Raw genomic sequence first — 24,389 nt, forward strand, 5'->3', positions numbered from 1 at the left:
ATCCTTCAAATGTTTTAGAGTAATATGTATGCCATTTAGCAGACAATTCTATCCAAAGCGATATGGGTGAACTGGGACATTTTCAGCTTCCAAGAATTGTGTACAGATCCTTGCGACGTGCATGAACATGCTGAAACAAGGTGATGGCGGCGGATGAATGGCACGACAATGTGCCTCAGGATCTTGTCCCAGTTCTTCCATGGCCTACTTACTCACCAGACATGTCACCCATTGAGCAAGTTTGGGATGCTCTGGATCAGCGACAGCGTGTTCCAGTTCCCGSCAATATCCAGCAACATCGCACTGCCATTGAAGAGGAGTGGGACAACATTCCCCAGGCCACAATCAACAGCCTGATCAACTCTATGCGAAGGAGATGTGTCACGCTGAATGAGGCAAATGGTGGTCACCCCAGATACTGACAGGTTTTCTGATCCACGCCCCTACCTTTTTTTTAAGGTATCTGACTAACAGATGCATATCTGTATTCCAGTCATGTGAAATCCATAGATTAGGGCCTAATGAATGTATTTCAATTGACTTATTTCCTGATATGAACTGTAACTAAGTAAAATCTTTTAAATTGTTGCATTTATATTTTTGTTCAGTACATTCAACAACACAACAGTGAAACTTTATCAACAGATTACAGTAATTTATTAATTGGGACAACATTTTAACAGAACTGAAGAATGCAAAGGATATTGCTAACTTGTATTACAGTAGCTTCACAGAATACATTCATAATCTAGCTACAGGTTGAAAAAAAGTTACATATTTTTTGTTGATTATATAAAACTCGTCAATTTGTAGTCGTAAAAGATTTGTTTGAGTAAGTTTTGGTTCGTTCAGCCATTCTTAGGGGGAAAGAATAGGGGTTTGGGATAAATGCAGAAAATAACATCTGAGGTCAACACAGGCTTTGGAGATGATATACATTATGATCTGAGATAATATCCATCAGTTAATAGGAACGTTATGAATTAAGCCTTTGTGTTTTTTTCTGATTAAATAAATGCTTTAAAAAAAATCTGTGACTTTAGCTGATGAAGATTAGCTCCTAAGCCTGCGTTTACCACAGACCTTATTTTCAACTTTTATCCCAAAAATCTACAAAAACGACATTAATTTTCCAATAGGGTTTGTTCAACGAACCATGGCGGAGTTACTGTCTTCCAAAAGATGCCATTACTAGTGCTCTTTTTCTTGTGGCGTCTGAAAACTTTTTGGGAAAAAGATACACACATTTACAACTTGGTATCACTGAACAACATAAAATGTGTATAATGCATGTCTCATTTGACATGAATTTCACCTGCATCTCAGACCCTCTTCACACTATCGTGCTGCCCCAACCTATACTAACCAGGCCAGCGTAGTACAGCTCGACTTGGCTCAGTGGTGTGAAAGGGGTTTTGGTATGCAATTCAAATGATTCTTATTGTGTATTTGTCACGTTGTCCCGGACTGAACACAGGAAAGTAGTTGGATGTCTTCACATCAGTAAAAGTGTAAAGAAGTGACGCTGTATCAACATTATAAAAAGACAGAGTGTGTCTGTCACAGTCTAGAAACACTCCCACAATAGTGAGCTCTGCCACAGTTATTGGTGATTGAGGGTCAGTATTGACATGGAAACCTTTTTCTTTATCAAAAGAWAGAATCCAAAATCCATTCTGTGGAGTTAAAGGAACATTACATCTTCTCTCAACATTTTCTCTGGCCACACCAACATACCATGACAGTTTTTCTGTTGTTTTATCCTTTACGTTCACTTCCCAATAGTGTCGTCCTGAACTGAAACTCTCTTTAGAAAATACATGGATATGCATTCTAACAGAGGGGTTTTCTGTATCTTTTTCTTTCAGGTAAAAAGCCCGCTTTCCTTGAATGACTCTAATAGCAGGGTGCGCAGTCTTTTCATCCAGAATGATATTCTCTGAGGGAACTAGAAAGACAAGATTTCTTTCATTCACACAATATGATGGGATGGATTGGTAAGGATTTCAGATAATGTGGACCTACAGGTAACTGCCAAAATAAAGGAAACACTTGAGTAAATGAGGTTTCTGGTGGATCTGTTATGGTGTGGGGTGCTTTTTCCTGGCATGGTTTAGGTCAATAACTACACATCCATTCTGAGTGATCACATTCAACCTATGATGAACCATTTACATCCTGATGGGAGAGGTTACTTATGGAATGACACTTCCCCAATAGGGCACGAGTGGTCACAATGGTTTGATGATCATAAAAACAATGTAAACCATATGCCATGGCCATCTCAGTCAGATCTCAACTCAATTGAACACTTATGAGTGATTCTGGAGCGGCGCCTGAGACAGCGTTTTCCACCACCATCAACAAGAGAGCTCCAGACACTTTTAGAATCTATGCCAATGCGTATTGAAGATGTCCTGGCAGCTCGTGGTGGCCCAACGCCCTATTAAGACACTTTGTTGGTTTCCTTTATTTAGGTTGTTACCTGTATATCGTAATAATCTAATGAACATACAATGTTCCTGTCCTACTGTGTTTTTTGTTTTACCTTTGAATCCTTTCACCTGGTGCCAATCTGCAATTTAAAAAAGTAAATTGTGAGTGTCCTGTATTTCAACTGTTCCAAAAATGTTATAAATTATAAATGGTTTAATGCACTCCAACATGTTAGCAGACTTAGTTTTATGAACAATGCAAACACTGTAAATTATACAATTTAGAGGGTAATGCATTTTTTCCCCCAGTATAACTTCACCTTTCAGATTAACTTCTTTACCAGATGCAATGTGTTCCGTAGGAGTCTTCACTGTGTTTTCTGCCCCTAACAGAGCACATTTTGGTCATTATATTGCAATTCATTTTCATACATATTTTATTGATACAAAATTAGGCTACTACATTATTATCAAAGTTATAGTAATACATCATATACTGTATATCATGATAGTGACCATTACCTTCAATGGAGTTGTTGGTCTCTGCTGAATGGAAAAGGTGAAAGTTATTGTAAAAAGGTGAATGTGGAACTGGGACAGTCAAATCCTATTGCGATTATGTCAAATTATTATCAAAATATACAATTAAAAGGGTAATATATTTGTTCTCCTATTACTTTACCTTTCAGATTAACTTCTTTTCCAGCTGCTTTCTGTTCAGTAGGTGTCAGCACTGTGGTTTCTGCACCTAACGGAACACAATTCGGTAATATTGTTATTAATCAGTTTACTACATTATAAAAAATGTATTATATCATACACAGCATATCATGAGTGAACATTACATTCAATTAGTTTTTTTTTGTCTCTGTTGAATGGAAAAGGTAAAAGTTATTGTGAAAAGGTGAATGTGGAACTGGGACAGTCAAATCCAATTGCGATTACGACAAATGATCAAGAAATTATACAATTAAGAAGGTAATACATTTTTTATTATTTTATTTTACCTTCCAGATTCAATTCTTTTCCAGCTGCTCTCTGTTTGGTAGGTCTCGGCACTGTGTTTTCTGCCCCTAACGGAGCACATTTAGGTAATATAAGAATTCATCAGGTTACAACATTATCAAAGTTATATATCCAGACTCATATTAAACATCTCCAACCCAAAATTAAATCTAGAATCGGATTCCTATTCCGCAACAAAGCCTCCTTCACCCATGCCGCCAAACATACCCTCGTAAAACTGACTATCCTGCCGATCCTCGACTTCGGCGATGTCATTTACAAAATAGCTTCCAATACTCTACTCAGCAAACTGGATGCAGTCTATCACAGTGCCATCCGTTTTGTCACCAAAGCCCAATATACCACCCACCACTGCGACTTGTATGCTCTAGTTGGCTGGCCCTCGCTACATATTCGTCGCCACATCCACTGGCTCCAGGTCATCTATAAGTCTATGCTAGGTAAAGCGCCGCCTTATCTCAGCTCACTGGTCACGATAACAACACCCATCCGTAGCACACTCTCCAGCAGGTATATCTCACTGGTCATCCCCAAAGCCAACACCTCCTTTGGCCGCCTTTCCTTCCAGTTCTCTGCTGCCAATTACTGGAACGAATTGCAAAAATCGCTGAAGCTGGAGGCTTATATTTCCCTCACTAACTTTAAACATCAGCTATCTGAGCAGCTAAGATCGCAGCAGCTGTACATAGCCCATCTGTAAATAGCCCCCAAAAAATTGTAAGATATTATATCATATACAATAAATCATGAGTGAACATTACATCCAATTAGGTTTTTTGTCTCTGTTGAATGGAAAAGGTGAACGTTATTGTAAAAGGTGAATGTGGAACTGGGACATTCAAATCCTATTGCGATTACATCAAATTATCATCAAATTATACAATTAAAAGGGTAATATATTTGTTATCCTATTACTTTACCTTCCAGATGAACTTGTTTTCCAGCTGCTCTCTGTTGGGTAGGTCTCTGCACTGTGTTTTCTGCCCCTAATGGAGCACATTTAGCACATTTATATATCCATCAGTTTACTACATTATCAAAGTTATATTATATCATATACAGTATATCACGAGTGGACATTACCTTCAATTAGGTTTTTTGTCTCTGTTGAATGGAGAAGGTTAAAATTATTGTAAAAAGGTAAATTGTGTAACAAGTAGCGTCAAATCCTATTGAGATATGTGCATTTCATGCTTCGTATCAATGGAAAGGTTTTCTCATAAATAAGTTGCATGTATCTTATGATAGCCTTCACCCAGAGATCAAAATGAAACAATTACCTGCCGGCTTCTGTCCCAGCTCAGTTTGATCTGAAATATAGAGACACAATTGTCAAAATAAAATAAACTCATTGTTTATGTTATGTRATAACTCATATTTTATTCTTAGTTTATTTATCAGATGAAACACACTACCTGAACGGTTTCTGGACATTTGGGATGAAGACCACATGGACCCTAAAATATAAACAAATATTATTGTTTAAATATGTTATGGACAAAATCTTTTATGACACAATTCTATTTAGGGTCATTATAACTGTTTRATCTTGCTCTTATAATTAAATCACAAACACTAATATGACTGAATTCCAGATACCTCTTCGTTTCCAATGGATGACAGAGCACAGAGCACAGATGATGACCAGAGACAGGACAAACAGGACCAGAGTCACAATGAAGGCTTCTTTGGAGACTCCTGCACACAGAGACTCAACATGGATCAAATGCCTCTAAAGCTCTCAAGACATGACATCATCAGAACATCATCACAGTGAAATTAATTAGCAAAAGTAATCTGTAGACACCCCTTCAACATGTTCATCCTCCTCCTCTAAACTAGTGTCTGTGTGGGATGGGGAGAGATGGAACTGATCGTGGGTAGGATGTTTGTGTAGGAGACTAACTCACCAGGTACAGCTGTAGGAGCTGTGTATATATGTGGCAGAATTCTGCCCTCTCTCTTCGCCTCCTCAGACAGAGAGACTGTACAGGCGAGCCAATCGGAGTATGAGGGAGCATACAGCAGCCAACTACTGACACTCACCAAGCCCTGGGGATCTGACACATATAGGGAGAGGGGTGAGGATACACATGTTTATAGACACACAACTCAAACCTATATAGTATAGCTGTGTAGTGATTCTAGAAGTAATTACCAGAGGTGTTGAGTACTTCTTGTTTATTTCTGATCTCTGTCCCCTCTTTGTTTTTCCATGAAAGTGTAGGTTGTGGTGACCATCCCTCTGATAAACAGGTAACATTCACCTGACCTCCTCCTCCTCTTGCTTCAGCTACAGAGAGAACTGGGATACTACCTAATACTAGTGAAAATATAAAGGGTGGGTGTGAGGTCCTGTTACAACCATGAATAGATTGGACAAGGCATATGTTCTGTGAATCTGTCCCCAGCCACTTACCATTTACAGTGAGGAATACACTGGCCTTATCGAACCATTGTTCGCTGCTGACACGGCACACATACTCCCCCCTGTCTTCCAGTGTGACCCTCTCCAGTGTTAGAGACACGTTCCCCCTCTCCATCCCCCCAGTTAGAGACACCCTGCCCCTGTACCGAGGGTCCACAGGGGCCTCCTGGATCTTGTGATCCTTGTACAACAAGGCAGGGCTGTAGGAGTTATCGGGCCGGTACCAGCGCACCTCCAATGGCTCCGCATTGAAGAGAGGTGAGAGTTCACAAGGTAGAGAGACAGAGGAGCCTGACCATGCCGTGATTGGAGCATCAGGGACTGACACTGAAAAGTCATCTAGAGCTAGAGTAGAGAGATACAGATGGAGCATTGAGGAGGGATTCTCAGACTGTTTAATCCAGGAAGTGGAATACAAATTCTTACCAGGTTTTTGAGTTGTGGTGGGAGCAGTGAGGACAGCCAGCATCACCACCATCAGACACAAACCTGTGGTAAAGATAGAGGACATGACTGTGACATCATTATCACAAGAGAATCCATAGTAAGCTGTGTGATGAATATCTACGCCTGTCACTTATAAAACACAGTAAGTACATAAATAAGTTAGTAAATAAGTAAGTAAGTAAGTAGCTAGGTATGTAAATAAGTAACTAAACAAGTAAATACATAAGTATAATTGTGTTAGCAATACACTTTAAACTATTTTATCATTAGCCACATACTGTACATATGCAGGGTCCTGCTGTAAAGAGGAATCGTGCTGTTCATCTCCAATTTGTCCTATTGGATCAGCCTCCTGTCCGTCATGTTTATCCAGCCAATATGAAGTAAAAGGAGACCAATATAAATAGAGCCCCTGTGAGGCTAAACTTTGGACCTTTAGACATTGGACCAGTTTGATTATGGGCAATTCCATGGTAAAATAATTGTCCTGTGTTTTTGTAAAATGTTCAGTGGAAATTGTTAAAARAAGTCCTTGTGCATAGATGTGTGAYGTTTGCAATCAATGTTTTTGTTTGACATACATTTTAAAGMGAAAACTCTGAGTAATTCTGTTTTTTGTGGAATTGCCCTTATATTACTGCTATCTTGCCTGCCAGAAAATGATACATTTAGCAAACAGAGATTTAAAAAAAAAATACTGAATGAGTATCTGGTTGATGGATTCTTATGAATTATACTAATCATAAGTTTTGGAATTATGACCTGATATGTATAACTGTAATATTAAAATTGATGAAATAATTGTATTCCCTCATCTATCTACACACAATATCCCATAATGACAAAGTGAAACAGGTTTTTAGAAATTTAGTTTAAGCAGAAAATAACTTATGTACACAGGTATTCGAAACCTTTGCTATGAGACTTGAAATTGAGCTCAGGTGCATCTTGTTTCCATTGATCATCCTTGAGATGTTTCTACAACTTGATTGGAGCACCTGTGGTAGATTAAATTGATTGGACATGATTTGGAAATGCACACACCTGTCTATGTAAGGTCCCACAGTTGACAGTGCATGTCAGAGCAAAGAACACAGTAGCCTCTATCATTCCTAAATGGAAGAAGTTTAGAACCACCAAGACTCCTCCTAGAGCTGGCTGGCTGGCCAAGCTGAGCAATCGGGGAGAAGGGCCTTGGTCAAGGAGGTGACCAAGAACCCAATGGTCACTCTGACAGAGCTCTAGAGTTCTTCTGTGGAGATGGGAGAACCTTCCAGAAGGACAACCACTCTGCAGCACTCTACCAATTAGGTCTTTCTGGTAGAGTGGCCAGACAGAAGGCACTCCTCTGTAAAGGCACATGACAGCCCGCTTGGAGTTTGCCAAAAGGCACATAAAGGACTCCAGACCATGAGAAACAAGATTCTGATGAAACCAAGATTGAACTCTTTGGCCTGAATGCCAATAGTCACGTCAGGAGAAAAGCATGTGTGGTGGCAGCACATTGCTGTGGGATGTTTTTCAGCGCAGGGACTGGGAGACTAGTCAGGATCAAGGGAAAGAGTAAGAATAGATGGAAACCTGCTCCAGGGCGCTCAGGACCTGACTGAGGTAACGGTTCACCTTCCAACAGGACAACGACCCTAAGCACACAGCCGAGACAACGCAGGAGTGGCTTCGGGACAAGTCTCGAATGTCCTTTGAGTGGCCCAGCCAGAGCCCAGACATAAACCCAATTGAACATCTCTGGAGAGACCTGAAAATAGCTGTGCAGCGACGCTCCTCATACAACCTGACAGAGCTTGAGAGGATCTGCAAAGAAGATTGTGAATAACTCCCCAAATACAGGTATGCCAAGCTTGTAGRGTCATACCCAAGAAGACTCAAGTCTGCAATCGCTGCCAAAGGTYRTTCAACAAAGTACTGAGTAAAGGGTCTGAATACTGAATACTTATGTAAATGTGATATTTCTGTTTTTACCTGTTTTTAGTTTCTCATTATGGGATATTGTGTTTAGATTGATGAGAAAACAAATACATGTAATCCATTTTAGAARAAAGCTGTAACGTAACAAAATGTGGAAAAAGTCAAGGGGTCTGAATACTCTCTGAATGCACTGTATACCAATCATGCAGTATGGAATTATGACCAATGTTCCCTCCATGCTGAGCGCAGAACAAATATCATCACGCGCAGAGAAGAACAAGATTGATCTTCACTCAACTTTCTAGAGTTTTCCCCTTTAGTTAACACTATCAATGTTTCGCTCTTATGTGGGAAATGTGCTCAAATCAATGTAATATTAGTCACTTTCAATGTCACATACTGAAACAAAACAAACTATGCAAGAGATTTTCTTGTAGGCAGAGCGCATCGAAGTAGGATTCTATTGCATTGACAAGGATGACTCAGGCCCCTACACTACACAGACTGGTGCGCCATAACCAATCGATCAGATCTGCAGTAGGCCTATATGCAAATAGCCATRGCGATATATGGATATGTGCCATTCACTTTGAACTGGACTGTGTTTACAGTATGAGCGGTCATGAGTAAATGTGCTTGTTTTGAGATCAAAGCGGGAGCTGCATGTAGCCATCTGTGCACATTTGTTCATATTCTTTGCTAGTTAGTTATTAGCCCAGTTATACCTAATTTCTAGTCAACAATTGGGGAATGGTACTGCATCGTAGTGCTAGCTGTGCCACTAGAGATCCTGGTTCTAGTCCAGGCTCTGTCGCAGCTGGACGCGACTGGGAGACCCATGAGGCAGCGCACAATTGGCCCAGCGTCGTCCAGGTTAGGGAGGGTTTGGCCAGCAGGGATGTCCTTGGCCAATCGCCCATCTAGCGACTCCTGTGGCGGGCACGGTCGCCAGGTGTACCGTGTTTCCTCCGACACATTGGTGTGGCTGGCTTCCGGGTTAAGCGGGGATTTTGTCAAGAAGTAGTGCGGCTTCGTTGGGTTGTGTTCGTAGGATGCACGGATCTCAACCTTCGCCTTTCCTGAGTCCGTACAGGAGTTGCAGCGATGAGACAAGACTGTAACTACCAATTGGATACCACGAAATTGGGGAGAAAAAGGGTAAATCAATTGGGGAGTGGTTACTTCCTACAAGAGCACAAAATGTCTGCATTTCCGGCCATCTTTGAAAAGCGAGTCAGGTAAGATCCTTTTTTGTCTTCMAAGGGACAGTGTGGTATTTTGAGTGGTCTTGAATAAGCTCAGTAGGGTAGCATAATGTGTCTGATTCTCAGTAATAATGGTATTGCCACGCGGAATGATGCTGTTGAGACGAAGCAGGTACGGGGAGTAAAACATTTAATTTTAAGGGACAGAGACGAGACAGGAACAGCGTCAGAAACAAATTCAAAAGACAAGAACAATACAATGCAGCAGCAGGGAACAGAGGTAGMGAACTGAKAAATATAGGGGAGGAAATAAACAGGTAATGAATGAGTCCAGGTGAGTCCAATATCGCTGATGCAAGTGACGAGGGAGGGCAGGTGTGHGTAATGGATGGCAGGAGCGTGTGATGCAGGGTAATCTGGCGCCCTCAAGCGCCAGCGGAAGGGAAGAGCGGGAGCAGACGTGACAGGTATGGGAATAATAATAATTGGTCAATGTTAAAACTGTACTTAAAGCGGGTACAGCCTTAGTGTTCACAGTAATTTCGAYCCAGAAGTTGCAAAGAATTTTCACAATGTTCAAGTTTGCGCTCAGCAGACCTGAAAGMTGCTCAGTGCTGAAGAAGATTTGAGGGAACATTGGTTATGACTAGATTGTAAACAACAATAATTAAAACATCTCTTTGAACTAAGTCATTGGTCAAAACTGACAGGAGACTACTCAGAAATTATCACTGTTTAAGGGGAAGAGCAGAGAGAAAGAAGGTATTTTTTTAATGGAGAGGTGGTAATCATATAATAAAATGCATTTGTACCTGAGCATGTGATCCTTCGATTAGTTTCCATTGCACGATCAAAATTTACCTTCGGAATCTTCTGATCACCCTATGACCGACTGACATATCAGTGTTTGTATACTAAATGTTAAATATCACGTTTGCATTCTACCAATCATAACAAAAGACTGAGAATCACTTAATTCTCCCTCTCCCGTAAACTTCTCTCTTTCTCACTGTCAGTACTTTCACTTTCCATCAAACACCCCTATTCCTTATTCATTTATTAACTGTTATTCATTTACTAACTGTTGAGAAACACAGTGCCTTCAGAAAGTATTCATAATCATACCCCTTGACTTATTACACATCTTGTGTTACAGCTGGAATTCAAAATGGATTAAATGTATTATTTTCACCTCACCCATGTACACACTATACACCATAATGATTAAAGGAAAACATGTTTTTAGAAATGTTTGCAAATGTATTGAAAATTAAATACAGAATTATCTCATTTACATAAGTATTCACAGCCCTGAGTCAATACCTGTTAGAATGACAGTCGGCAGCGATTGCAGCTTTGAGTCTTCTGGATAAGTCTCTAAGAGGGGACTTGGGGGCGACAGGTAGCCTAGTGGTTAGAGCGTTGGACTAGTAACCGAAAGGTTGCAAGATTGAATCCCTGAGCTGACAAGATAAAAATCTGTCGTTCTGCCCCTGGACAAGGCAGTTGACCCACTGTTCCTAGGCCGTCATAGAAAATAAGAATTTGTTGGTTGTTGATCATTGCTAGACAGACATATTCAAGCCGATTTTAAGTCAAAACCGTAACTAGCCACTCAGGAACATTCAATGTCGACTTGGTAAACTCCAGTATACAGTATACTTGGCCTTGTGTTTTAAGTTATTGTCCTGCTGAAAGATTATTTTATCTACCAGGGGCTGTTGGAAAGCAGTCTGAACCAGGTTTTCCTCTAGTCTGTGTTTAGCTCTATTCCTTTTCTTTTTATCCAAGAAAACTCCCTCGTTCTTGCTGATGACTAGCATATCAACTTATGATGCAGCACAACCATGATTGAAAATATGAAGAGTGGTACTTTAGTGATGCATTGCGTTGGATTTGCCCCAAACATAACTCTTTGTATTCAGGACATAAAGATAATTTCTTTGCCACATTTCTTGCAGTTCTTACTTAGTGCCTTATTGCAAAACAGGAGGAATATTTTGTATATTTTTTTATTTTGTCAGGCTTCCTTCTTGTGGAGTAACTCCTTGACACTACAGGGGTGCTGTTTCAACTTGGACATTTATCGTTCCCAAATTAAACGTCGCCTCGTACTCAATTCTTGCTCGTCACATATGCATATTATTATTTACTATTGGATAAGAAACACAATCTCTAGTTTCTAAAACCGTTTGAATTATGTCTGGGTGAACCAGAACTCTTCTGCAGCGAAATTCATGACAGGACTGCGAAGGTCTGAAAACGAGGCTCTGTTTCTAGCTTCAGTTTAAAGCTCTGTATGTATCCTATGGGTCGACATGAACTGCACCCGCCTTCCCCTGGATGTCAGTAACCAATGAGAAGTGGAATGGATTTCTACGTAGATCTCAAACCTTATAAAAGGCCAAGGAAACGAAGGGCGCTCTCTTTTCGACATTCGTCATTACGCAAAGCAAGACCTCAGGTTGGCATTTTGAAACGCTCAGTTATCAGCCTTAGATATATCCGTCTGTAATTTAATTCGATATAGTGTAGAAACATCATAACGAAGTTATTTTAAACGATTATATCAGTTTATGCGATATATTGCTATTTTCGGAATTTCCTTAGTATGCGTTTTGAACATTTGGGCATGTGTGGCCACATAGCTATTGTTAGCTGCTAATTCGAAGTTGAAGACGACGTTTTACAACCAAGCGCAAAGATTATTTGGACAAAGGACACCTTGCCCAAGATTCTGATGGAAGTCGTCCAAAAGTAAGAGCTATTATGATGGATTCCGTATTTATGTGGAAAAATGTAAACGATTTGTCCGCCATTATTTGCGTCATAGTCTGGCTGTAACGACACACGTATGTCTAGTAACGTTAATTTAAAAATCTAACTCAGCAATTGCATTAATAATAATGCATCTTTCATTTGCTGTCCAACCTGTATTTTTTAGTAAAGTTTACGATTATTTATTGATTAGATTAGGTGCCTTTCAGATGGGCCGGCCAGAATGCATGACCTGTTGCCACTGATCACATTGTATAACCACGATTTGTGCTGCTAAATATGCACATTTTCGAACAAACCTATATGCATTGTGTAATATGATTGTTACAGGACTGTCATCTGATGAAGTATATCATGGTTAGTCACAATTATATATCTTTGCTGATTGTTACGATCGCTAACCTGTGCTGCTGGTAAATTGCTTGTGTTTCTGGCTATTGTGCTAAGCTAATATAATGCTATTATTGTGTTTTCGCTGTAAAAACACTTAAAAAATCTGACATATTGGCTGGATTCACAGATGTTGGGCTTTCATTTGCTGTCACGCTGTGTATTTTTCAGAAATGTTTTAAGGAGTAATTAGTATTTGACGTTGGTCTCTGTAATTATTCTGGCAGCTTCGGCACTATTTCAGATTGCAGCTGCAATGTAGAACTGTGATTATGCCTGAAATATGCACATTTTTTCTAAAAAAAACATATGCTATACAATAATATGTTATCAGACTGTCATCTTATGAAGTTGTTTCTTGGTTAGTGGCTATATATATCTTTATTTGGTCGAAATTGTGATAGCTACCATGCAGGAAAATGGTGGGGAAAAAAAGTTGTGTCTTTTGCTATCGTGGTTAGCTAATAGATTTACATATTGTGTCTTCCCTGTAAAACATTTTAAAAATCAGAAATGATGGCTGGATTCACAAGATGTGTATCTTTCATCTGGTGTCTTGGACTTGTGATTTAATGATATTTAGATGCTTAGTATTTACTTGTGACGCTATGCTAGGCTATGCTAGTACCTTTTTTACTGTGGGGGGTGCTTCCGGATCGCGGTTTGGGAGGAATTAGAGGTTAACGCACGCTGTATGTCGTAGTAACGTTAATTTAAAAATCTACACAGCGGTTGCATTAAGAACTAATGTGTCTTTCATCTGCTGTCCAACCTGTATTTTTTTGTCAAGTTAATGATTAGTTATTGATTAGATTAGGTGCCTCTCCAAGATTTCTCCCGACATTTTGTTGGCAGCTTGGCTACTATTCTCATTGTATAACCACGATTTGTGCCGCTAAATATGCACATTTTCGAACAAACAATATATGTATTGTGTAATATGATGTTATAGGACTGTCATCTGATGAAGTTTTGAGAAGGTTAGTGAAAATTTGTATATCTTTTGCTGGTTTATTCGCTATCGCTAACGTGCATGAATCAATGCTGCTGTGTGGTTGGTATTGTAGTAAGCTAATATAATGCTAAATTGTGTTTGCTGTAAAACACTTAAAGAATCTGAAATATTGGCTGGATTCACAAGATCTTTGTCTTTCATTTGCTGTACGCTGTGTATTTTTCATAAATTTTTTATGATGAGTATTAAGGTAATTCACATTGCTCTCTGTAGTTCCGGGTTTTGAGACTCGTTAGAGGTTTTAAGATGAATGCACTAATAATAAGTCACTCTGGATAAAAGCATCTGATAAAAGACTAAAAATGTCAATGTAGATGTACATGATTTGATATTCCATTGTTTGTCTGAGTTATGACAACGTACTGGGTTTAAATAATTTTTTTCTAAACAAAAAAGAATACTAATACAAAAAATGTACTTCTGATAGTATGATAATGTCGACTCCCGCCAAAGTCAGTCCCTCTCTTTGTTCGGGCGGTGTTCGGCGGTCGACGTCACCGGTCTTCTAGCCATCGCCGCTCCACCTTTAATTTTCTATTTGTTTTTTCTTGTTTTCCCGCACACCTGGTTTACATCCCTCATTACTCTACGTGTTTATTATCCTCTGTTCCCCCCATGTCCGTGTGTGGTATTGTTCGTTCGTTACGCGTGTGACGCTACAGGCTGGTTTTGCGCCGTGTATTGTTGTATTGTTGTAAGCCGTGGTTTTGTTATTTGTACCTATTTGTGCGCTATCGCTTTTTTCCTTGGGCCGGAGTGTTGCGACGCAGTTGCGTCCGGCTGTTTTCCTCTGCCTGAATAAAGTGTGCCTGTTCACTCATCTCTGCTCTCCTGCACCTGACTTCCTTCGACGAGTTGCGCACACTCTGACAGATAATTTCAATGGAGGATACATACAATGCCTAGTGAAAGTATTCACATTCTGCTGTCTTAAAATTGAATCTAAAAAGGAAATAAATATACAACCTACTCCACATTTTAAAAGTGAAAGAAAATCATATAAACATTGCTAAATTAATTTAAAAAACTCAAACCAATAACAAGTTGTAATGCTCTGTATTTATTTTCTTAGTCAACCTTGTGTTCTTTCTGTCAATCAACCTGTTTCGTTGTGTTAATCAACCTGTTTCGTTGTGTTCTTGAACGTAGCCCTCTTTCATTGTGTTCTTGAACGTAGCCCTGTCTTTCATTTTTGTTCATTGATTTCACCTGTGTTAGTTATTCACCTGGTCTCATCAGCTCCTTATTTAGTTCAGTTCATTCTGTTAGTTCATTCTGTTTGTTCCTTTGTGAGGTATTGTTCGTTTTGACTCTACTAAGCCTTTTCCTAGCGTGTTTGTGAGAACCAGTTATAGCCTTCAGTCCTAGTTTTGATTCACCTGCCTGTTTGCCTACCTGTGTATGACCATTGCCTGCCTGTGACCACGTTTCCTGCTTCTGCAAAGGTGAAATAAACACCTGCTGCGCTCTGCATGTGAATCTACACCTTTTTATCCCTGAGTATTCATTACACATGTCTTGATTGTAAATGTCTTCATACATACTTGGTGGAAGCACCTTTGATAGTCGTCACAGCTGTGAATCATTTAGAATAAAATGTTGTTAGGGCAACATATATCCATTGTTTTTCTCAAAATTGCTAGAGTTCTGTAAATTTGGTTGGGAGTCATTGATGGACAGCAATATTTAAACATGGATTTTTAAGCAAATTTAAGTCAGGACTGAGACTAGACCACTGAGGAACACTCAACACCTCTTGGAAAGTCACTATGTTCTGTCTTTGGCATTAATATTTGTAATTGTCCCACTGAATAATACGATCCCAGTGTCAGGTTTACATGGCCTTTGGAGTGGATTTTGTAACACAGGTTTCCTTTTCACGGTGTTATACAGGCCAGTAATGTGGAGTAAATGGTGGCAGCATCATGTTGTGGCTATGCTTGTCACCGGCAGGGACTGGAGATTTTGTTAATCCTGACTTAATGCTTGACAATAGAGACAAAGTTTGAATATTGCTGTCATCAATAATTCCCCCAAAAATTGACTGAGTTTGAGCATTACATTTGTCATTTATGTAGACGCTCTTATCCAGAGCGACTTATAGGAGAAATTAAGCACCTTGCTGAATGGCATATCGATAGGTTTTTCACCTAGTCGGCTTAGGATACGAACCAGCAACCTTTCGGGTTACTGGCCCAACGCCCAATTTTGACAAAAACAATGGATATACTGTTTTTTGCCCTGAGAGTTGTGTAAGGTTAGTAATATCTTATTCAAAATGATTCACAGCTGTAATGTCTGCCAAATGTGCTTCCAGCAAGTATTAACTCTGGGTGTCAATACATTTTAATTTTTCATTAATTAGGAACATTTTCTATAACTTTTCTTCACTTTGAAAACGTAGAGTAGGTTGTGTAGATGGGTAGGAAAAGATCTAAACCAATCACTTTTTACATTGAAATTTAAGGCAGAATAATGAGAAGACTGTGCAAGGGGTGTGTAGACTTTCACTAGCGACTGTATATTTCAACAATGGCTCCCATTGTGTATGTTTTTATAGCAGTAATAATAGCAGTTATAAGATAAAACTTATCCAACAGCTGAAGGTCCAAAGCACAGCATAACACAATCTATTTGTTCAAAGGTTCCTACACATTGGTTGTTTGACCTAATGGTTTTAGCTTTGACACACAACGTGGAATTGAATCAAACAACCAGGGTCACATTAAGGGATGTGCAACATACTGAAAAATGCTCCCTGTGTTTAATGGCGCAATAGATTAAACTTCTATCTCCCTCCTACCCCAGCGGTCTTCACCTGGTGGTTCCCTCATGTTCCGGTCTTGACCCGGTAGAACTCTTTAATGCGGAGAGATTGGAGGTGCACTGGTACTGGTCTGGTGACTAAAACCAACCTGCCAAGTTGTACAAAGATCACACGATCCAGGAGGGCCCTGTGAACCCCCGGTACAGGGGCAGGGTGTCTCTAACTGGGGGGATGGAATGAGGGAACGTGTCCCTGACACTGGAGAAGGTCACACTGGAAGACAGGGGGGAGTATGTGTGCCGTGTCAGTAACGCACAGTGGTATGAAAAGGCCAGTGTTTTCCTCACAGTAAATGGTAAGGGACTGAAGACTGCACTGCACTTGTGTAGACAATGTGGAATGGGTAGCTACAGTGCCTTCAGAAAGTATTCACACCCCATGACTTTTTGCACATTTTGTTGTATTATAGGCTGAATTTTAAATGGTTTAAATGTAGATGTTGTCACTGATCTACACACAGTAACCCATAATGTCAAAGTGGAATTATGTTTTTAGAAATGTTTACAAATAAAATAAAAAGACAAAATGTCTTGAGTCAAAAAGTCATTTTTGTCATGGCAAGCCTAAATAAGTTCAGGAGTAAAAATGTGCTTAATAAGTTGCAAGGACTCACTCTGTGTCCAATAATAGTGTTTAAAAGGATTTTTAAATCACTACACCAATCACTACGTGATTCCATGTGATATTTCATAGTTTTGATGTCTTCACTAATATTCTACAATGTAGACAATAGCAAAAATAAAGGAAAACCCTTGAATGAGTAGGTGTGTACAAACTTTTGACTGGTACTGTATTATACCATGTTTTTGAACCTTTTTTGTTTCTTATTTAGTTTTTTACATTTTCTTTTAATTAGGAGAAACAGCTCTTGTCACAGGTACATTTTGTTTATTATTTAATAATATTTTGATTTAAGCTGGCTACGGTAACTTGACTGAGCATTTATTGTGTTTTGTAGTGAAGATTGTTTGTTGATTATTTGATGTAAAAACTGTGTATACTGTATATCTACAATATATATATATATGCACACCACCGTTCAAGAGTTTGGGGTGACTTAGAAATGTTCTTGTTTTTGAAAGAAAAATTTTAAAAAATTGTCCATTAAAATAACATCAAATTGATCAGAAATACAGTGTAGACATTGTTAGTCATATACAACATTATTGTAGCTGTAAACGGCACATATTTTATGGAATATCTACATAGGCGTACAGAGGCCCATTATCAGCAACCATCACTCCTGTGTTCCAATGGCACGTTGTGTTAGCTAATCCAAGTTTATCATTTTAAAAGGCTAATTGATCATTAGAAAACCCTTTTGCAATTCTGTTAGCACAGCTGAAAACRGTTGWTCTGATTAAATAAGCAATAAAACMGGCCTTTTTTAGACTAGTTGAGTTTCGGYAGCATCAGCATTTGTGSGTTCGATTACAGGCTCAAAATGGCCAGAAACAAAGACTTTCTTCTGAAACTCGTCAGTCTATTCTTGTTCTGAAAAATGAAATCTATTCCATGCGAGGAATTGCCAAGAAACTTTATATCTCGTACAGCGCTGTGTACTTCTCCCTTCACAGAACAGCGCAAACTTGCTCTAACCAGAATAGAAGGAGTGGGAGGCCCCGGTGCACAACTGAACATACTCTGTTCATCTTTCCCTCGATCCAGTCCCTGCCGCTGAAAAACATCCCCACAGCATGATGCTGCCACCTCAATGCTTCACCGTAGGGATGGTGCAAGCTTTCCTCCAGACTTTACACTTGGCATTCAYGCCAAATAGTTCAATCTTGGTTTCATCAGACCAGAGAATCTTGTTTCGCGTGGTCTGAGAGTCTTTTGGCAAACTTCTAGCAGGCGGTAATGTGCCTTCCACTGAGGTGTGGCTTCCGTCTGGCCACTCTACAATAAAGGCCTGATTGGTGGAGTGCTGCAGAGATGGTTGTCCTTCTGGAAGGTTCTCCCATCTCCACAGAGGAACTCTGGAGCTCTGTCAGACTGACCATCGGGTTCTCGGTAACCTCCCTCACGAAAGCCTTATCKCCAGATTGCTCAGTTTGGCCGGCCGGCCAGCTCCAGGAAGGGTCTTGGTGGTTCCAAACTTCTTCCATTTAAGAATGATGGAGGCCACTATGTTCTTGGGGACCCTTCCCCAGATCTGTGCCTTGAAACAATCCTGTCTCGGAGCTCTAAGGACAATTCCTTTGACCTCATAGCTTTGTTTTTGCTCTGACATGCACTGTCAACCGTGGGACCTCATATAGACAGTGGTGTGCCATTCGAAATCATGTCCAATCAATTGAATTTACCACAGGTGGAGTCCAATCAAGTTGTAGAAACATCTCAAGGATGATCAATGGAAACATGATGCACCTGAGCTCAATTTCGAGTCTCATAACAAAGGTTCTGAATACTTATGTAAATAGGAATCCGTTTGGTATTTTAATACATTTGCCAAAATTTCTAAAAAACAGTTTTCGCTTAGTCATTATGGGGTATTGTGTGAAGATTGAGGGAAAAAAGTATTTAATCCATTTTTAGAATAAGTCTATAACGTAACTAAATGTGGATAAAGGGAAGGGATCTGAATACTTTCCGAATGCACTGAATATCATTAATTTATATGTAGAAAAATTGATGTAGCAGCTAAGGATTCTATCTTTAACTCAATGAGTAATGTATCATGCATTGAACATATAGATAGATCAATATGGTTGATTTATAGTTTATTATTAATAAATAATATGTCAATAGTCACATGTTTAACTCATGCAGAATGTGGTATGCAAACTGCCAAGGAAACTACTACACAGAAGAAATGTGTCCCAAAAGGTACATTTATATTGACATACCTTTTCTTTATTTAATGTTTTTTAATCAGTTTTTTAGATCTTATTCACCCCACAAGCACAGTCATTCATGGTTAATAAAATTTATTGAAGAACACCCATAAGAAGAAAAGGTGGTACAACCCAAAATCTATTTTCTGTTGAAAAGATTAGTGGTTAAATATTTCTCTGATTTGATTTGTTCATTTGCTGCATGGGGCGAAGTGAAGAGATTCAAAGTTAGGACACATGAACAAATAACTAGCATAGTGTCATTACATGGCTGTACTGTCAGGAGGTCTATGTGTAGCTGGTGAATAGAAGTCAGGCMCAGGACRGCAGATAAGAGTAAATAAACGTATTTTACTCAACAATTAATAAATCCAATACAAAAACAGAGSCCATAATAARGGACCTACCTACATAGAAACAATCACTCACYAACAAACATGGGGGAACAGAGGGTTAAATAATGAACAGGTAATTAGGGGATTGAAACCAGGTGTGTAAGACAAAGACAAAACAAATGGAAAATGAAAAGTGGATCGGCGATGGCTAGAAGGCCGGTGACGTCGACCGCRGAARGCCGCCCGAACAAGGAGAGGGACTGACTTCGGCGGAAGTCGTGACATGTACCTTCAAGTAACATCCATATCAGAAAACCATGTGAGTGAATGAATTCACCAAATCTTGTTCTCTTTTTTTTGTGGACATCACTCTGGACCCAACGTCTGCTCACCCTAACCTAGACATGTATGCAGGTAGAAAGGTTTTTTGTAAGAAGTCAAAAGTAACTGATGTTCCCAAAGCTCTTCATGCCTTTACTAAGGACACATTCAGCTCCAAACAGTTATACTGGGAAATGAAGGTGATGGAAGATTCCATTTTTAGCAAAGAGAAACAGACATGGTATGTTGGTGTAGTCACAGACATAGCCATTCTGACAAGGGCTGTTATGCCCTTAACCCCTGAGAATGGTTTCTGGGATTTTACATATGAAAAAGGGAAATGTTATTATGTCCCTGATGACCCTCAATACCAGAATTGGGAAATGAAAGCCATTTAATATTTCTAAGCCTACAAGAATCTGGAAAAGCAATTGTTACAACACTTGGAGTGTTCTTAGATTGTGACAGGCAGATGCTTTCCTTTTATGATGCTGAATCAAAGGTACATCTTTACAGTTTGTTTAACGTTGTGTCATCTAACACATTCTTCGCTGTATTCAGCCCTGGGTTACGTGGCAAATGTCCCTTAACAGTAAAATGACTATGGATGACAAAGGTGGAAATACATATTAAATGAAATACCAATGTAACACTCTGTGACACTAACAGGGAATTCAACCGCYTAGATACATTACACTTTAAATGTATATTTACTACCTTTAGCAACATCATTGATGTAAWTCTGTAATACAAGTATTGAATATCAACAACACTGTTGATTTCTGTATTGTGTATTGACATAAACTAACCTGATATTGAATTAAGGTCATTTGAAAAACTCCTGTGCAATACCTCCACTCAGTGTTCTATTCAGTGCATTGAACAAACAGGACCAGGATGCCACTAATGACAAAGACTGACATACCCATACAGTTGTGCATTGAAAAATGATGTATTCACCTTATTCGTTGGATATGTAACAATTTTTTACTTAAAGCGAGACCGCACCGAAATTAATGGCGGAATAGTAGGATAACATTTTTCAACAGAACAACGAATTAACATCATAAATAGTTCTTACTWTTTGATGAGCTTCCATCAGAATCTTGTGCAAGTGGTCCTTTGTCCAGAATCATCGTTGCTCGGTTGTAGATTGTCGTCTTCAACTTAGGAATTAGCAGCAAACATTAGCTATGTGGCCCAGACGTGTCCAACTCTTCATAACGCAGCACAAAGAAATATCCGAAAATCGCAATATACTGATGTAAACTGATATAACTCGGTTTAAAATAACTACATTATGATGTCTTTAACACCTATATCGAATAAAATCAGAGCCGGATATATCTAAGGCCTATAACGAGAGCTTTTCAGAATGCCATCCTGAGGTCTGTCTTGCGCCATGACAAACGTTGAAAAGAGTGCACCCCACGTTCCAAAAGCCTTTATATGGCCTCAGATCTGCCTAGCAACACCATTCCAATTCTCACTGCTTACTGACATCTAGGGGAAATCGTATGCAGTGCATGTCGACTCATAGATTACATGCAAATTAATAAACTGACCCTGGAACAGAATGCCCGATTTCAGATTTCAGATTTCTCACTTCCTGACAGGAAGTGCTGCAACTTGAGTTCTGTTTTACTCACAGATATAATTCAAACGGTTTTAGAAACGAGAGAGTGTTTTCTATCCAATAGTAATAATAATATGCATATTGTACGAGCAAGAATTGAGTACGAGGCAGTTTAATTTGGGAACGAATTTTTACAAAGTGAAAACAGCGCCCCCATAATATTTTTGGAACGTGGGATGCACTCTTTTCAACGTAATTCACTATTTTACAACTTGATGTTAGATGGTTCCTTTTCCTGAAAGTAGTCTATGGACCAGGAGAAACTGTAATCCATGTTTCAGTTCTTAAAACAATGTACAGTGATCCTCGCCACTTCGCGGTTCACTTATCGCGGATTCGCTATTTCGCGGATTTTCATAATGCATTTTTTTTTTTTTTTGGTGCATTGTGCTCTGCATTCTGATTCGCTAAAAACTCACTCCCGCTTCTTGTATCAAAACATGCTACGAATTGTGCTATCATTTTGTCGTCTCGTGCAGTTATGTGTACGTACATAAAACAGCTTGGCAAATTTACATTAAGTTGGCCAAATTATCTTGTAATTTCGAACATCTCCTAAACCCATAATGTCGACGAAACGGCCTACACGTGAGTCACTGTATTTGTATACATGTAATAGTTGCTAATTGTAAAAAAAAAAAAAATTCTATTTCGGGATTTCACTTATCGCGGGTCATTTTCGGAACGTAACCCCGCGATAAACGAGGGATTACTGTATTACAAATTTCTGCTAACTTTGATCACTGCTAGCTAACAATCAATGGAAATGATGGAAAACTGAAAATATATATATTTTTACAGCAAAAGGTAAAAGTTGTACTTCTTAGATCATACTAGCTAGGGACAGGTCTCCATTCTGAAGCCCGTAGACATGGTTGGTTAAAAGGAGTCTTGATTTTTCCATTTTATCATTGTATTGAGTAATCCTATCGTCTGTTGTTTTTCTAATTGTTTTTCAAAACATAACTATTAAATGTACTGTAATTGATCAAAATGACGTCAATAACATACAAGAAATTCAAAACCAGTGCACTAACTAGACCACAAGGGGGTGTAGCATTGGAATCTGAAACAAAAGCTGTATTGTGGCAGCTGACAGGACACCATGATCAATGGAAAATATTTTGCAGTCAGTCATGTACTCTTATATTAATTTATTTAAGCATATTACATTTTTAACAAGAGGACATCGTTATCTAAAAACCTCTCAACAGAATTAAAGAATATATGATACTGCTAGCTTTTATTACAGTTGAATTACAGTGTACATCAATAATCTCACTACAAGTAGCAACAAGTTGAACAATTGTAGATGTAGTTGTTTACCCTTGTGCCTCAGACGACAAACCATATACACCTGGGCATCACTAAATAAGTTCAAAAGGAACATTTTATTTAAACAATCACATAACAAATGATACGCTCTGTGTGAAATGATAGGGGTGTCATGATTTTTCATACATACAACATCTGTAAGGTCCCTCAGTCAAGTATTGAACTTCAAGAACAGATTCAACTACAAAGGCCAGAGAGCTTTTCGAAAGCCTTGTTAAGAAGGGCAGTGATTGGTAGATGGGCAACTAACAAATCAGACATTGAACATATCTGCATGGTCAAGATAATAATTATGATGTATTAAACCACCCAGACACATTAAAAATGCAGTCATCCTTCTGAACTGAGCTGCAGAACAGGAAGAAAACTCCTCAGGGATGTCACCATGGTGATTTTAAAACACCTACAGAGTTCAATGGCTGTGATGGGAGAAAACTGAGGATGCATCAACAACATTGTAGTGACTCCACAATAATCTAAATGACAGAGTGAAAAGAAGAATATAAATATACAGAATATAAAAAATTATTCCCAAACCTGCATATGCATGTAACAAGGCACTAAAGTCACACTGCAAAAAAACACGGCAAAGGAATACATTACACGCCTAAAACTCTAGACCCACTTCAATTTGCGTACCGCCCCAATAGGTCCACAGACGATGCAATCGCCATCACGCTGCACACGGCCCTATCCCACCTGGACAAGAGGAATAGCTATGTGAGAATGCTGTTCATTGACTACAGCTCAGCATTCAACACCATAGTACCCTCCAAGCTCATCATTAAGCTTGAAGCCCTGGGTCTCAACCCCGTCCTGTGCAATTGGGTGCTGGACTTCCTGACGGGCCGCCCCCAGGTGGTGAGGTAGGAATCAACATCTCCACTTCGCTGATCCTCAACACTGGGGCCCCACAAGGGTGCGTGCTCAGCCCCCTCCTGTACTCCCTGTTCACCCATGACTGTGTTGCCATGCACGCCTCCAACTCAATCTTCAAGTTTGCAGTTGACACAACAGTAGTAGGCTTGATTACCAACAACGACGAGACAGCCTATAGGGAGGAGGTGAGGGCACTCAGAATGTGGTGTCAGGAAAACAACCTCTCACTCAATGTCGACAAAACAAAGAAGATGATTGTGGACTTCATGAAACAGCAGAGGGAGTACCCCCCATCCACATCAATGGGACAGAAGTGGAGAAGGTGGAAAGTTTTAAGTTCCTTGGCGTACATATCACGGACAAACTGAAATGGTCCACCCACATAGACAGTGTGGTGAAGAGGCTGAACCTCAGGAGGCTGAAGAAATGTGGCTTGTCATCTAAAATCCACAAACTTTAACAGATGCACAATTGAGAGCACCCTGTCGGGCTGCATCACCGCCTGGTACGTCAACTGCACTGATCATAACCGCAGGGCACCCCAGACGGTGATGCAGTCTGCACAACGC

The 24,389-nt window shown here is 39.5% G+C and overlaps 1 protein-coding gene across 10 annotated transcripts in view; it reads right to left on the reverse strand.

Moving 5' to 3' along the window:
• LOC112069269 (butyrophilin subfamily 1 member A1-like) overlaps positions 1 to 10,492 on the reverse strand; it is a 65,549-nt gene extending 55,057 nt beyond the window's left edge. Inside the window, exons 1-17 of one of the 10 annotated variants that reach the window (XM_070438485.1) lie at positions 10,280 to 10,492; positions 6,316 to 6,378; positions 5,881 to 6,234; positions 5,620 to 5,784; positions 5,372 to 5,521; positions 5,061 to 5,159; positions 4,877 to 4,918; positions 4,742 to 4,771; positions 4,545 to 4,565; positions 4,382 to 4,447; positions 4,223 to 4,243; positions 3,443 to 3,508; positions 3,118 to 3,183; positions 2,958 to 2,981; positions 2,756 to 2,821; positions 2,549 to 2,575; positions 1,360 to 1,948 (exon numbers count right to left, since the gene is read on the reverse strand). In XM_070438485.1, the coding sequence (XP_070294586.1) occupies positions 1,428 to 1,948; positions 2,549 to 2,575; positions 2,756 to 2,821; positions 2,958 to 2,981; positions 3,118 to 3,183; positions 3,443 to 3,508; positions 4,223 to 4,243; positions 4,382 to 4,447; positions 4,545 to 4,565; positions 4,742 to 4,771; positions 4,877 to 4,918; positions 5,061 to 5,159; positions 5,372 to 5,521; positions 5,620 to 5,784; positions 5,881 to 6,234; positions 6,316 to 6,378; positions 10,280 to 10,310 (1,812 nt within the window). In that variant the 5' untranslated portion in view covers positions 10,311 to 10,492 and the 3' untranslated portion in view covers positions 1,360 to 1,427. Of the gene's footprint in view, positions 1 to 1,359; positions 1,949 to 2,548; positions 2,576 to 2,755; positions 2,822 to 2,957; positions 2,982 to 3,117; positions 3,184 to 3,442; positions 3,509 to 4,222; positions 4,244 to 4,381; positions 4,448 to 4,544; positions 4,566 to 4,741; positions 4,772 to 4,876; positions 4,919 to 5,060; positions 5,160 to 5,371; positions 5,522 to 5,619; positions 5,785 to 5,880; positions 6,235 to 6,315; positions 6,379 to 6,614; positions 6,981 to 10,279 lie in introns of those variants that run through there. The other 9 variants (XM_070438486.1, XM_070438484.1, XM_070438483.1 and 6 more) reach the window with 9 other exon arrangements.
• Between the last annotated feature and the right edge of the window lie 13,897 nt (positions 10,493 to 24,389).

Source organism: Salvelinus sp. IW2-2015, unplaced genomic scaffold (assembly GCF_002910315.2).
Source record: "Salvelinus sp. IW2-2015 unplaced genomic scaffold, ASM291031v2 Un_scaffold959, whole genome shotgun sequence".
NCBI classification, from domain to species: domain Eukaryota; kingdom Metazoa; phylum Chordata; class Actinopteri; order Salmoniformes; family Salmonidae; genus Salvelinus; species Salvelinus sp. IW2-2015.